General features: G+C 41.5%; 1 protein-coding gene across 1 annotated transcript in view; it reads right to left on the minus strand.

The window, feature by feature from the left end:
- Positions 1–3633: 3633 nt before the first annotated feature.
- The window catches only part of LOC142338422 (uncharacterized), a 109553-nt gene continuing 100320 nt past the window's right edge, over positions 3634–12866 (minus strand). The window contains exon 10 of the mRNA XM_075388177.1: positions 3634–4012. Within this exon, the coding sequence (XP_075244292.1) occupies positions 3721–4012 (292 nt within the window). The 3' untranslated portion in view covers positions 3634–3720. The remainder of the gene's footprint in view (positions 4013–12866) is intronic.

The following is a 12866-nucleotide window of genomic DNA, read 5'->3' on the forward strand; positions in this document are numbered from 1 at the left end:
AATGCAAATTAGGTGCTAAAATTGATGAACGGGAAAGCAATTTCGATTACGCAAAAAGTAGGAGACCCTTTTCTCTTGCAAAAACAGCTCCAAACAGTTGAGCAGAATGGAGATGTGTATAGCAGTTAAGTTAGAGAAGAGGAGCTGTTATGGAACCAAAACTTTATAGAATGGCCTTTTCCACTTGCATATTATCAGCAATTACACACTACTGTAAATTAGAACCACACTGACTAAAAGAAATTTAAAAATTAACAGACACCTAATGATCAAAAACACAAATCTAGAAAAGATCAAAGTTCAATTCATGAAGAGATAGGTTTTAGGCTACAAAAACCTGTAAAACCAACAGCCCTCTTCGATTCTTAAACAACCACACTTGTTTACAACAATTGCTTCAAACTTAGTTGAAAATTGTAAAACTGGAACATTATAAATGCTGAACATTTTAAAAAAATGTGACTGCTTTATTATCAGCTATTATCAAGAAAAGACAATGGTTAAGGACAACCGAGTACCTTAAGTTTAACTCGTTCATTTGATAAGAGCCTACTGTTCACAAATGGCTAAATAACTGCTCTTTCACTCAATCGGGCTGCCGCCTAATATATTCGACCCTCATCTCAAATTCTTTGAAATTGAAAAAAGTATAAAACCAATTACGGCCTAACTATGGCTTTTGTGGCTATAAAAAATAAAACTTTTGTCAGGTTCGCACAACTATTACTATTTGAGCTGGTTGGCGCAAGAATTTTACAGCACTCTCAATCTTTTCCATTTGTTCACCCCAAGCTTAGCGGGTGCTTATTATTTGCACCACCAATACGCTCAAGCTATTTTTAAATAATGATTATGTATAATGGTACGTGATATAAACTGCAAAGTATAAAGATTTTGACATCGAGTGTAATAGAACTCAAATTAATATCATTACCTTAATGATTTGTATCGAATAGCATTAAGAGATTTTGAGGAGAATCAGTTAATTTTTTTGCCGTTCCAAAAAGGATACTCATCGCAATTTATTTCTGATCAAAAAGAAGTGACTTTGGTGTAAATTTTGATTGGAGTTTGTCGTTAAAAACAGTGTTCCTGAATGAACCAAAGAGACGGACTTGAACTAAATTATCAAATGTACAAGGTCATAATTTTTTGCCGTCAAGATTCGAGAAACCTGCAAATTCTTCAATCCGACACTTATCCTAAAAGATTCTTGCAAATGGCGCATGTTTTATTTCAAGACCTTGTAAGATCTTATTTTCCGTGATTTCCGACTTCTTTGAAAAAAAATGTACTAGAAAACATTACAGAAAACTGATTTTCCTCTTCAAGGTTAAGACAATTGTTTAGCATTAATTCAAATAATGCAATCTTTGCAAAAATTAATTAATTTTTGCATTATTCTATTTGATTTTTGTGATATCTTTCGAGGTTTGTCTTTTTAGTTGTGCTGCAAACTTTGATAAGTAACGCGGACTTCTAACGTTCTAAATCCGAAAATAACTGCGACATTTTTTGTTTTAAAACCATACATAACAACAATCTCCTATGTGTCAAAAACCGAACCTGTCGTCAAGTTTTTTAGGATCTAAAATCGACAATTTCCTACATTTGAAAACCGAACATACCGGTCATTTCTTACGTTCGAAACGAAACATACAAAATTTTGCAAAACAGCATACGGAAGCTTTATTGTGCTCAGTACCAAACATACCCAACATTTAATACGTTTTTGTTTGTCTTCTTGACTAAGATAATTTTTTACCCCATCGCTTTTACCCCATTGCACAACACTGATCTTTAGTTAATATGTTACTGATAAACGTGAAATACCTTATCAATAAACGTTTAATGAACTTTGACTTCACTGGGACTCATATATCGTCATAATTTTAGGTGGTTTCTAGTTCCATAGCAAATAATCGGTTCGAAGAAGTTTGTTTCATCGTTGGAAATAATGTTAATTTTAGTAGCCGCTGGGTAAACACCGGGTATAAGACCAGATGATTACCGTACAAATTGCTCTCAAGTGACTCCCAGGTTGAGGTCCAGACCAAAATTTTTGTCTGATCAGACTTTCCAGACCAAAATTATCTCTGATCAGACTTTCCAGACCCAAAATAGCTCTGATCAGACTTTCCAGACACAAAAGGTCTCTGATCAGACATTTGAGACCGAAGGTGTTCTGATCAGACCATCTTCAAACTATGGTCAGACTCAAATTCAGACCATTGCCCAGACCATAATCAGACTATGATCAGACTCAAGTGCGCTCGAAGAGGTTATAATCAGACCCAGTTGCGCTCGAAGCATTTATGGTCAGACCCAGTTGCGCTTGCAGCCATTTATGATCAGACTGAAATGAGCTCGAAACCAGTTCTGATCAGCCTCAAGTGCGCTCGAAATAGTCTGATCAGAGACAAATTTTACTTATGAAAAAACCTCCTAGTTATGCTATAATATATTCTTTTCATAAAAACTGATGTTTGCAGTATTTAATTCATCTAAGGAAAAATCAATTATATAAGTATTGCTAAAGGAAACGAAACCCAACTGTTGAGAACAAATTTTATTTAGTGTACAGTTTAGTGTATATTTCTGACTCAATGGATGAGCTTAGACAGCTTTACATATGAAACATCGCTGTCTCCAGTTGATCAAAGTTTCTTCTGAAGGGGACCGGCCTCTGCTATCAGCTGGACTCTTTTTTTAACAGAGCTATCGGACTTATGATGGGTCTCTGATCAGAACGCTGCTTTGTTGCTGCCTCTTGGCAGAGCCAACAAATCTCAGTAAAAAAGAAACAAAAAAATTGAAATATTGCGCTCGAAATGGTCAGACCCAAGTGCGCTCGAAGAGGTTATGGTCAGACCCAAATGCGGTCGAAGTCGCCTCTGATCAGACAAAAGTGCGCTCGAAGAGGTTATGATCAGACCCAATTGCGCTCGAAGTCGGCTCTGATCAGACCCAAGTGCGCTCGAATCGGCCTATGATCAGACTTTTCAGACCAAATCGACCTCTGATCAGACCATCTCCAGACCATCGTCCAGACTGTAGTGCGCTCGAATTTCCTTCAAGACCCTGTCATTTCGGTCTGGGAACACACGGGTGTGCGCTCGACTGGGTCTGATCATAAATCAATTTGTGTCTGAACCTCAACCTAGGTGGTGAGCGGTTGGCTTCAGTATAGTGGTTAACCGTCTTAGGTAAGTTAGCTTAAGTTTAGTGTGACGAGAGAGGGTGTAAAAAATGTGCGCGGGGGAGTTAATTGAGAGGAATGGGTTTGGAGTGAGAGTGAGCACTGGAGTTTGTGGTTTCAAGTTGTGTCGGCCGTGTGGGATTAGGGGCGGAGTGAGGCGAGGGCCGAGTGTGAGGGTGAGGGGGGTGGAATGAGCTGGGTAGGGGGTGGAGTGAAGTGAGGTGGGCCGAGGTGGAGTGGAATGAGGGGGGTTGAGGGAAGGGGCCAAAAATTTTTCCCTCGCAAATTGAATTTGTTATTTCAGCAGCTTCAATGATTTGCACACTTTGAGACTATTGAAGATTTCCGGGCCTTACTTATTGGCATAAAAAATTGGCATAAAAAAGAGAGAACAACAGGACTACTATAGTTGCTTAAACATTGCTAATTAAACATTGGTTCCTTCAAATAAATTCAGACTGCAACTTTGTTTTGTTAAACTAAAAAAATTCACTTTCTACGAATTTCAAGAGAACCTAAAATTAAATCCCAGACAGTTTTTTATGTTGTCGATGAGTTTTGCCAACGCTGCTTGCACTGGATGACGTCAAAATGCGCAAACTGCTCCCAGAGTTCTTTACAAGAAAGAATTGACTGGTGTTTGGCTGGTAGGTCAGATTTGTAGCCCTGTCAAATGACGTTGTTGTGTCAACACTCGTATTTAGTGTAGTCAGAGACTTCAGCCTCCGGTGATTGTGTTTCGATTTGTCAGTTGATGAAAGGCCAAAGAATATTTCTTCTTCCTCTCTCTGTTTTTGTTCATCTTCAGTCCAGCTAAAATAAATATCAGGCCTAGTAGAGTATCTAGATCGAATAAACGTGAGAAATGAGCTGAAAATTAGCAAATTAGCAGACTGATCATAAAAACAGATTAGAAAAAAGTTTTATTTATAGAGAAAAGCAGAGATTGATTGGTTGGTTGATCTTTTAGTTGGCGAAATGAGTTTTCTGGAGTTGAATTTGCTAGCTGAAAATAGAACAATAAAAAAAGGAACTTATAGCTTTTTAATGTTAGTTACAAATTAGCAATTTTAATTGTTCACATCTTTAGTTCGTTCAAAGCTAATTTGTAAGTGAGTGGGCCTTGTTCTAAGAAAATGGGGAAATATAAGTTCTCAACGTTTTTCCGCTCGTTACAGCTACTCAGCCACTTAATGCCCTCCGAGCGCAAGCGGTGGATGGTGTGGAAGGGGGGGGGGGCTCAAAACCCCAAGAACCGCCCTTCATGTCTTCAGTATACGTCTCCAAAACAGTTTCTCTGAATTGCATACTTAGAGACTTGTGAGCTGAAAAGCTCTAAGAGAGAACTTAATTCCCTCTGGGCGCTTCCTGTTTATCCCGTTTTATGAGGACGAAAATTCAAAATGTCATACGAAAAAAAGATTATACGAATAAAGATTTCATAGTACAAAAAATTGCTTGAAAAAGAGCACGAGGACTGATATAAATGCTGCAAACATATTTTGAGAGCAACTGAATACACTAAAAGTTGTATTTTCATCAAACGGAAACGCGAGTATCGTATCCGTTTTGAGGAAGCACCTGTTTCAGAAAATGCCTATTTTCAATTACGGTTTTCAATTTCACCGAAAGGCAACAGAAATTAATGGCCTTAAATTGATATTGAATATTTCATTGACACCAACGTTGAATTACCTTAACAAGATACTTATAACCCATTGCAGTAGGTTTATATCTTGTTAAACTTAAGAGATCCTTTTCCTACTTTTGTAAATCAGATCTTTGTTCCTTGATGACCGTAAAAATATCTCGAACGATTCTACAATATCTGTTAAACTATATCAAGTGTTTGTCCATAGGGAACTATGGTTTAAATGCCAGTCTTTCAAAAAGATCCTTGTGCGTTTTCTCAAGCCCATTTTTTTGTTGTTTTTTTTTTAACTCATTCAGCTGAAAAATTCTTCTAAGGGCTTTGGGTTAAATTTTCATAATATTCAACCAAATTTCACGCATTTCTTATGTTTTTTTCCTATCATAATTCATTCAACTGCTAGTCCGACTGCTGCAATTAACCGGGAGGATCAAACCTTATACAACCGCGCCGAGGTGTACACCCGTATTCCACCCTTATTAAGCGAGAATAAGGGTGTAAAGTGTTACCGAGTAAATTGAATTGAATAAATTATATCATTAGATAGAGAATTTTTGTGCGTATTACATCAAAACTTTCGCTTAGATTTTCCGTTCTAAATGCAACATACGTATTTTTTCTGAGAAATACGAAGGCCGATTTCCCACTAAGAATAACTTCCAAAATGGCTCAAAACTGATCGCTTAGCCTAACAAATTCGGTTTTTTGAACAGATTAGTTTAAATCGGTGACCTAGACTAAGACCTGCTAAAAAGATCAAGCTAGATTTGCCTCCAAGTAAACGATGCTTTTGCCTTGATGATAAGTGGAACAGTTGCTATTGAATAGAACAGAATTGAATATACCACGAAAGACTGTTTTGTCAGCTTTACTTTGGAGCCGCTCCCGGCTTTACGAACACTTTCCGTTTGCCTATTGTTGAAACGCAATATTGCTGTGAAGATTCAAAGAAAGTTACCCCACGAAGTGACTATCCTGGAAAAGAGACACTGATCAGAGGTTTCTCAAGACGATCAGAGGCTGATCAGAGGTTTCTCAAGACAATCAGAGGCTGATCAGAGGTTTCTCAAGACGAACAGACACTGATCAGAGGTTTCTCAAGACGAACACAGAGATTAGTCAGAGGTTTCTCAAGACGATCAGAGGTTTCTCAAGACGAACAGATACTGATCAGAGGTTTCTCAAGACGAACATAGAGACTAATCAGAGGCTTCTCTCAAGATGAACAGAGACTGATCAGAAACTGCCAAAAAAACTGTAAGACTAACCCACTCGAACCGTGAACCTTTTGTAGTAAATTTGATATCTAGACGGCAAATCTAGCACCCCCCAAAAACACCATAATCGATAATGTTGTGTTGCATCAAAACCCTTTAGCACTACCTGGTCACCGATAATCTACCCCTTAAAATTTTTTTTTGAATAAATAAATTTTGACAAAATTTTGTCAAAATCCAGAAATAATCAAATTGCGGTGTTTTTTTTCGCTGTTCTTGACAAAAAAGCGTAGCAAAAAATTTTTTGGAAAAGTTTGACCAAATTTGAAAAAAAATCCTCTTGTCCCTACCATTTTAAATAAAAAAATATTAAACGCTGATGTAACAATTGCATAAAGTTGTCAATTTAAAGAAAGAAAAATTTGGTCAAGTTTTTCAAATTTGGAGAAAGAATTCAAGTTTTTTTTCTCTCAAATAAGCGCTTATTCTTTGAAAGTCGTGAAAATCGTGCATTCAACATCGAGGCTCGGAGTTTAAGCAAAGCTCAAATCATTTATGTTGTAAAACTATTATATGGTTTTCATATTAGCTGCAAGTTCACTTCATCACGCCAAAAAAACTTTGCCTCAAGCGTTACAAGACCATTATAAAAAAGGAATTTACGCATTACCCGGTCTGAGTTTTAATCCTAACGCTTTGAAAGTCCGAAAAACCGCGCAATTTCAATTGAGTCACTTCTTCCGTGATAAAAAGAGGCTAGTTATATGGCATGATGTGGTGAACAATTCATTGTCCCGTCATCGCAGTAACAACAATAAGCCTTTAACACCTTCGCAGCTTATTGAAGTGCTTGAAAAGTATCAGGAGCGCATAGAAGCTATAGGGTATTGCCCCAGAGGAAGAACTCCTGATATTTACAATCAGCTCAAGCGTAGTACTCTAGTTACCATCCATTTAGTGAAAGACATTGTGTCTAAACGTAAACAGAAAGATCTTAGTTTACTTAAAGAGTACAGAGCATTACACCAAAGGCCTGCGCTTGAGCTGAAAACAATCACTATAGTCTTAGCTCATAAGAACAACCTCCGGTCCTTGATAACACGCTCCCGACAGAAGAAACTTTCAAAGCGCCGTCGTAAAACGCTTCGCACCCGTCATGCGTTTGAGGAGGCGGAACTCACACAAGCCTTTGATAACCTGAATGTCACTTAGTCTTGTGTTGTTGTGGGAGTCTACCCGCTGACTTGCGGCGTGACTTAGTTAACTCACGAGTTACGGGTTAGTTTGTGGTTGGTTATCTCCGATAGCGCTTTACTAAACGTTTCGCTCTCCCCATTCTTTGAGTTATTCGCAACCGTCCGTTTTCGGCAAGGTTATCTGGTTTCATTTTCCGTTTCCTTTCTTTTGTTTCCGTGTCACCTTGTTTCTTTCTATCCCCCGTTTAATTTGTTGTATGATGTAGTATGTTGAATTTTTGCTGTAGTAAAATTTCTTTCTGCTAGTATCCTGGTTTGTTGTTTAGTCTCGTTCCTTGCTAGGGTGTGACTTAAGTTCATTCTAGAGTTACGGCTGGTTTGTTTCGTGACTTTCACCACACTTGTTTGCTAGCAATTTGTTGTAGCTTTATTAATTTTCGTGATATGCCTTTTTGTTGTCTGGGTAGGGTGGTCTGCTAGGGTGTGACTTAAGTTTGTTCTGGAGTTGCGGCTAGTAAATTTCATGACCTTTTCGACTTTTGGTTATACTACATCGTTGCCGTAAATTGTTTCATGTATTGATGCCGTTGATAAAGCCCCATAATGTTTTGTGCTAGTTTACCTGTCAGTAGCCCCTCTCCTTCTTTCTAGGGTGTGACTTAAGTTTATTCTGGAGTTACGGCTAGCTTGTTTGGTTGAGTTTGTTGCTGTGGTCTGCTAGCATCGATCTTCCCGCCTCCTCGCTTGTGGCTTCCGCCCCGCCCGTGCCGTTTTCCCGTTTCGTCGCGCGCCATCCGCCCGACGTTTCCGCCCCGCCCGTGCCGTTTTCCCGTTTCGTCGCGCGCCATCCGCCCGACGTTTCCGCCCCGCCCGTGCCGTTTTCCCGTTTCGTCGCGCGCCATCCGCCCGACGTTTCCGCCCCGCCCGTGCCGTTTTCCCCTTTCGTCGAGCGCCATCCGCCCGACGTTTCCGCCCCGCCCGTGCCGTTTTCCCGTTTCGTCGCGCGCCATTCGCCCGACGCTCCCGTTTGTCCGTCCGGTTTCCCGTTGCGTCGTGCGTTATTCGTTCGGCGTCTCTTCCCGTCCGTCCCGTCTCCCGTCCTGTCCCTTTTTGCGCTTCCTGCGCACCGTTCTTTCTTTCTTTCGCCGGGTACTATTGTACTCGACGAACATCTTTGCTCTTTGGCGGTTTGCTAGCCAAACCGTCACACTAGGGTTCGGTATAACCCCTTTGTGTTGTGCTGTTGCATGTGTGTGTACTTTATATTAGTACCAAATTAAACTTGTGGTTCCTTTTTTTTTCTTAAGATCATGACAACTTTGCAGGACAAATTCAACAAACTTTATAGTGCGAGGGCACAATTAGAGGCTGAACTTAATAACATCTATGGTGAAATTAACAATGCTGTTGATAAGCAAGACAGGAAAGTTAAGATCGAACGTCTGCTTGTGAATTGCAAAGACGCTTTTATTAGAGTAGTTGATAAAAATGAAGAGCTCTTTGATCTGGCACAAAAGACTGAAAATCCAGATGCTGCCTGTAAGAACCTTGAAAAATGGTTAGAGACTGTAACAAAGAAAACTGATGAGTTCATTGCTGCTGCTCGAGGGTATATCAATTCGGTCCATGACAAAGGAACAGCAGAGCAGTATACCTCTCACCATTCAAAATCAAGTTCACATATGACTTCCTCAAAAAGATCAAGTCAGCGTCAACGAGACTTAGAACTATCAAGACTAAAAAGGGAGGAACTTGAGAAACAACATGAGGCAAAGCTTCGCATTGCTAGACAACGTCTTGAAATTGAAAAACAAACGAAATTGCGGTAATTAGAAATTGAACAGCTTGAGGAAGATCATCGCAAGGAAGTAGCTGCTGCAGCCCTTGAGGAAATTGAGTTGATGACAAAATCATCAGCGGACGGGTCTGGTACAGGCAAAATGAGTGGGCTCTTTACGGAAAGAAGTTCAGTCAAGAGCAAGAAACTTGTTCAAGATTGGGTTAATTCGTCACCAGCCGGGAACATGGCAGATGTTGCAAACGAACCGAGTTTGCACTTTTCTGGTTCCATCGACCAATCCAAACAAGCAATTGTCCAACGACCTTCTTCAGCTCAACTTCCAAACTCACACTTCAATCTCAATACACATGGTCAAGTTGAGGCCAACATCAACCTCCCTGTCCATGAACCAAGTAGTAGAACCAATGTAACCAATGATGCACATGTTGCAAACAACATCATGCAATAGCAGCGACAGCCTCAATATACGCCTCCATCACCACCAATAAACTTTGGTATGCCAACTCAACTAAACGCCCCAAACACAGCCCGACAACTGTCTCAAGCAACAATGCACTTTGATGGTTTACAGTTAGATCATCAATTCCCTCGCAGGTCGAGCATGCCGGGACAGTTGAATTTAGTCAGCCCTTCGCGTTCACTACCTTTAAACACACTTGTTAATGCTCCGCTAGCACTTAATCCGCAACAAGCACACATAAATGTACCAGCCCCTCCATCCCTCGTTCTAAATCCCGCACCACCGCATTTTCCGTTAATCCCACCAGCATTCCGCTTTCCTCCTTCCCCGCCACAAGCACTCCCACTACAAGCCACTAACCCCGTGGCGAATAATGTCAATCTGTTACCCCATTCTCCGCCTGCGCCATTCATTTCCTCCGCAAACAATTTCGTACCTCAATTAAATCATCCACCACCTCCACAAAAGAATTTTCAGCCCCAAAACTTTGTGTCCATAACCCACGCACCTCCTGTTCCTCCAGATTCAAATGTCTGGCGTTTTCCGGCAGCAGTCCCACCTAAAGCATTACCACTTGTACGTACATCTGCAAATTTATACACCGTACAACCGGCCCCGTTAATCAACCCTCATATATCTACATCGCACCGCTCCCCTCATGCACAAGCAGCAGCAGGCGCTCAAAATTACCAATGTAACCGATGTAACCAATGATGCACATGTTGCAAACAACATCATGCAAGAGCAGCGACAGCCTCAATATACGCCTCCATCAACACCAATAAACTTTGGTATGCCAACTCAACTAAACGCCCCAAACACAGCCCGACAACTGTCTCAAGCAACAATGCACTTCGATGGTTTACAGTTAGATCATCAATTCCCTCGCAGGTCGAGCATGCCGGGACAGTTGAATTTAGTCAGCCCTTCGCGTTCACTACCTTTAAACACACTTGTTAATGCTCCGCTAGCACTTAATCCGCAACAAGCACACATAAATGTACCAGCCCCTCCATCCCCCGTTCTAAACCCCGCACCTCCGCATTTTCCGTTAATCCCACCAGCATTCCGCTTTCCTCCTTCCCCGCCACAAGCACTCCCACTACAAGCCACTAACCCCGTGGCGAATAATGTCAATCTGTTACCCCATTCTCCGCCTGCACCATTCATTTCCTCCGCAAACAATTTCGTACCTCAATTAAATCATCCACCACCTCCACAAAAGAGTTTTCAGCCCCAAAACTTTGTGCCCATAACCCACGCACCTCCTGTTCCTCCAGATCCAAATGTCTGGCGTTTTCCGGCAGCAGTCCCGCCTAATGCATTACCACTTGTACGTACATCTGCAAATTTATACACCGTACAACCGGCCCCGTTAATCAACCCTCATATATCTACATCGCACCGCTCCCCTCATGCACAAGCAGCAGCAGGCGCTCAAAATTACGTAACATCAGACTTCATGCAAGCGAATCCATTTAGTTCTTCCACAGGTACCGCCCCCACCTTTGTCACTCCGATCTTTCCGCCAACGTATGGAGCTACCGTTCCGAACCCGTTGTGTTGGGGTGGCCCTCCGCATCCCACACCTTTGGCTCCTTCTTTGGACACTGCGGATTTGATAAAGCAGTTGGCGGACGCAATTACTTGTAAGAAGAACGATCCACTGCCCGAGTGGAAGTTGTCACAATACAATGGTGATCCCCTGCAGTGGCACGAATGGTTCGGACAATTTAAAAGCGCCATAGACGCACAATCCTTGACTGATGATGTCAAGTTAACATACTTAAAAACTCTTGTAACTGGAAAAGCTAAAACCGCCATCGCTGAGTTCGCATACTGTGGTGTAATGTATAAGGATGCACTTAAGACACTCGAACGTAAATTTGGCCAACCACAGGCAGTAGTCAGTGCACACTTAGAAAAACTCAGCTCTTTTCCACCACTAAAGATGCACAATAGTGATAACATCATAAACTATTCTGCAACAATTTCAAGTCTTGTTGGGGTCTTTAAATCACTTTCATATGACGCAGACCTTAAGAGCGCCTCACTTCTTAACACGGCTGTGCAAAAAATGCCGCCCAATCTGAAAGAGTCTTGGTCACTCTTCACAGTGAAAAAACATTGGGTTAAGCAAACACTCCTTGACTTCAACGATTGGTTGAAGGAGAAGGCCGAGGCACATGATTTAATGAAACAAACTTCGTCGAGAGCAAGAACTGAGGATAACACCAACTCAGTAGTAAAGACCAAAGTCGCCTCAAGAACTTTTGCTGCTATTACACAAACTAAGCGCACTCAGATACCAGCCTTAACATCGGCAACTCCTGCAACCCCTCGCTGCATTGTATGTAAAGGTATCCACCTCATCTGGGAGTGTAGGGTATTTAAAGAAAAGTCTCCCACTCAGCGAGCAAAGGTAGTGGCTGAAGCAAAACTGTGTTTCTCATGTTTGAGAGAAAAGCATATGTTCAGGCAATGCCCAAACCCTAGGAAATGCAGGAAGGACGGTTGCAACAGCTCCCATAATACTCTTCTCCATGGAGCTGTGAAGGTTTATCCATCAAAATCCCCTCCAAACAACAACAATAGTAATTCTAATGCTGCTTGCGCAAATCAAAGTAAACTTTCTGGTGTCCAATCATCGAGTAAGACCACTACTTTGTCATCTGTGAGTAATTTGAAAGGCCTCCTTCAGGTGACTGAATTACAGTTGAAGAGCTCCTCCGGTAAAGTACCACGGCTCTAGTTTTGTGCGATACCGCTTGCAGTAACTCTTGGGTGTCCAATGATCTTGCAAACAGACTTGGTTTGCACGGTACAGCATTGAAATTAACAGTCAAGGGTATAAATACCGAGGAGGTTGTAGACACTAAGTTAGTTGAACTAATTGTAACACCACGCAACAACCAAGCATTTGAACCATTTAAAGTAAGCCCTTACGTAAAGGAAGATTTAAATGTAGGCGCCGATGTCATCAACATTAAAGCACTTCAGGAATCATACCCGCACCTAGCAGTTCTAGACCCAGTTACATATTGCTATGGAAACATCGAGATGATACTTGGACAGGATGTGTATCATGCCATCCGCCCGTTAGAGTACTTCGCTGCCGACGAGAAGTCCTCGCCCTTCGCTGTTCGCTTGCCCATAGGTTGGGTTCTAAGCGGCCTTCTACCGTCTTCTTCAGGTTTAGTCTCGACTTGTTTCAAAGCTAATATGGAGCAGGACTTTGAACTCGCTAGTCAGGTAAAATCTTGGCACGACATGGAGTCGTACGGCGCACTTAAGCAAGTAGACCCACGATCCGCCTCGGATGCACGTGCGCATGAAATTCTT

Source organism: Convolutriloba macropyga, chromosome 4, assembly GCF_964194025.1.
Source record: "Convolutriloba macropyga chromosome 4, txConMacr16.3, whole genome shotgun sequence".
NCBI classification, from domain to species: domain Eukaryota; kingdom Metazoa; phylum Xenacoelomorpha; order Acoela; family Convolutidae; genus Convolutriloba; species Convolutriloba macropyga.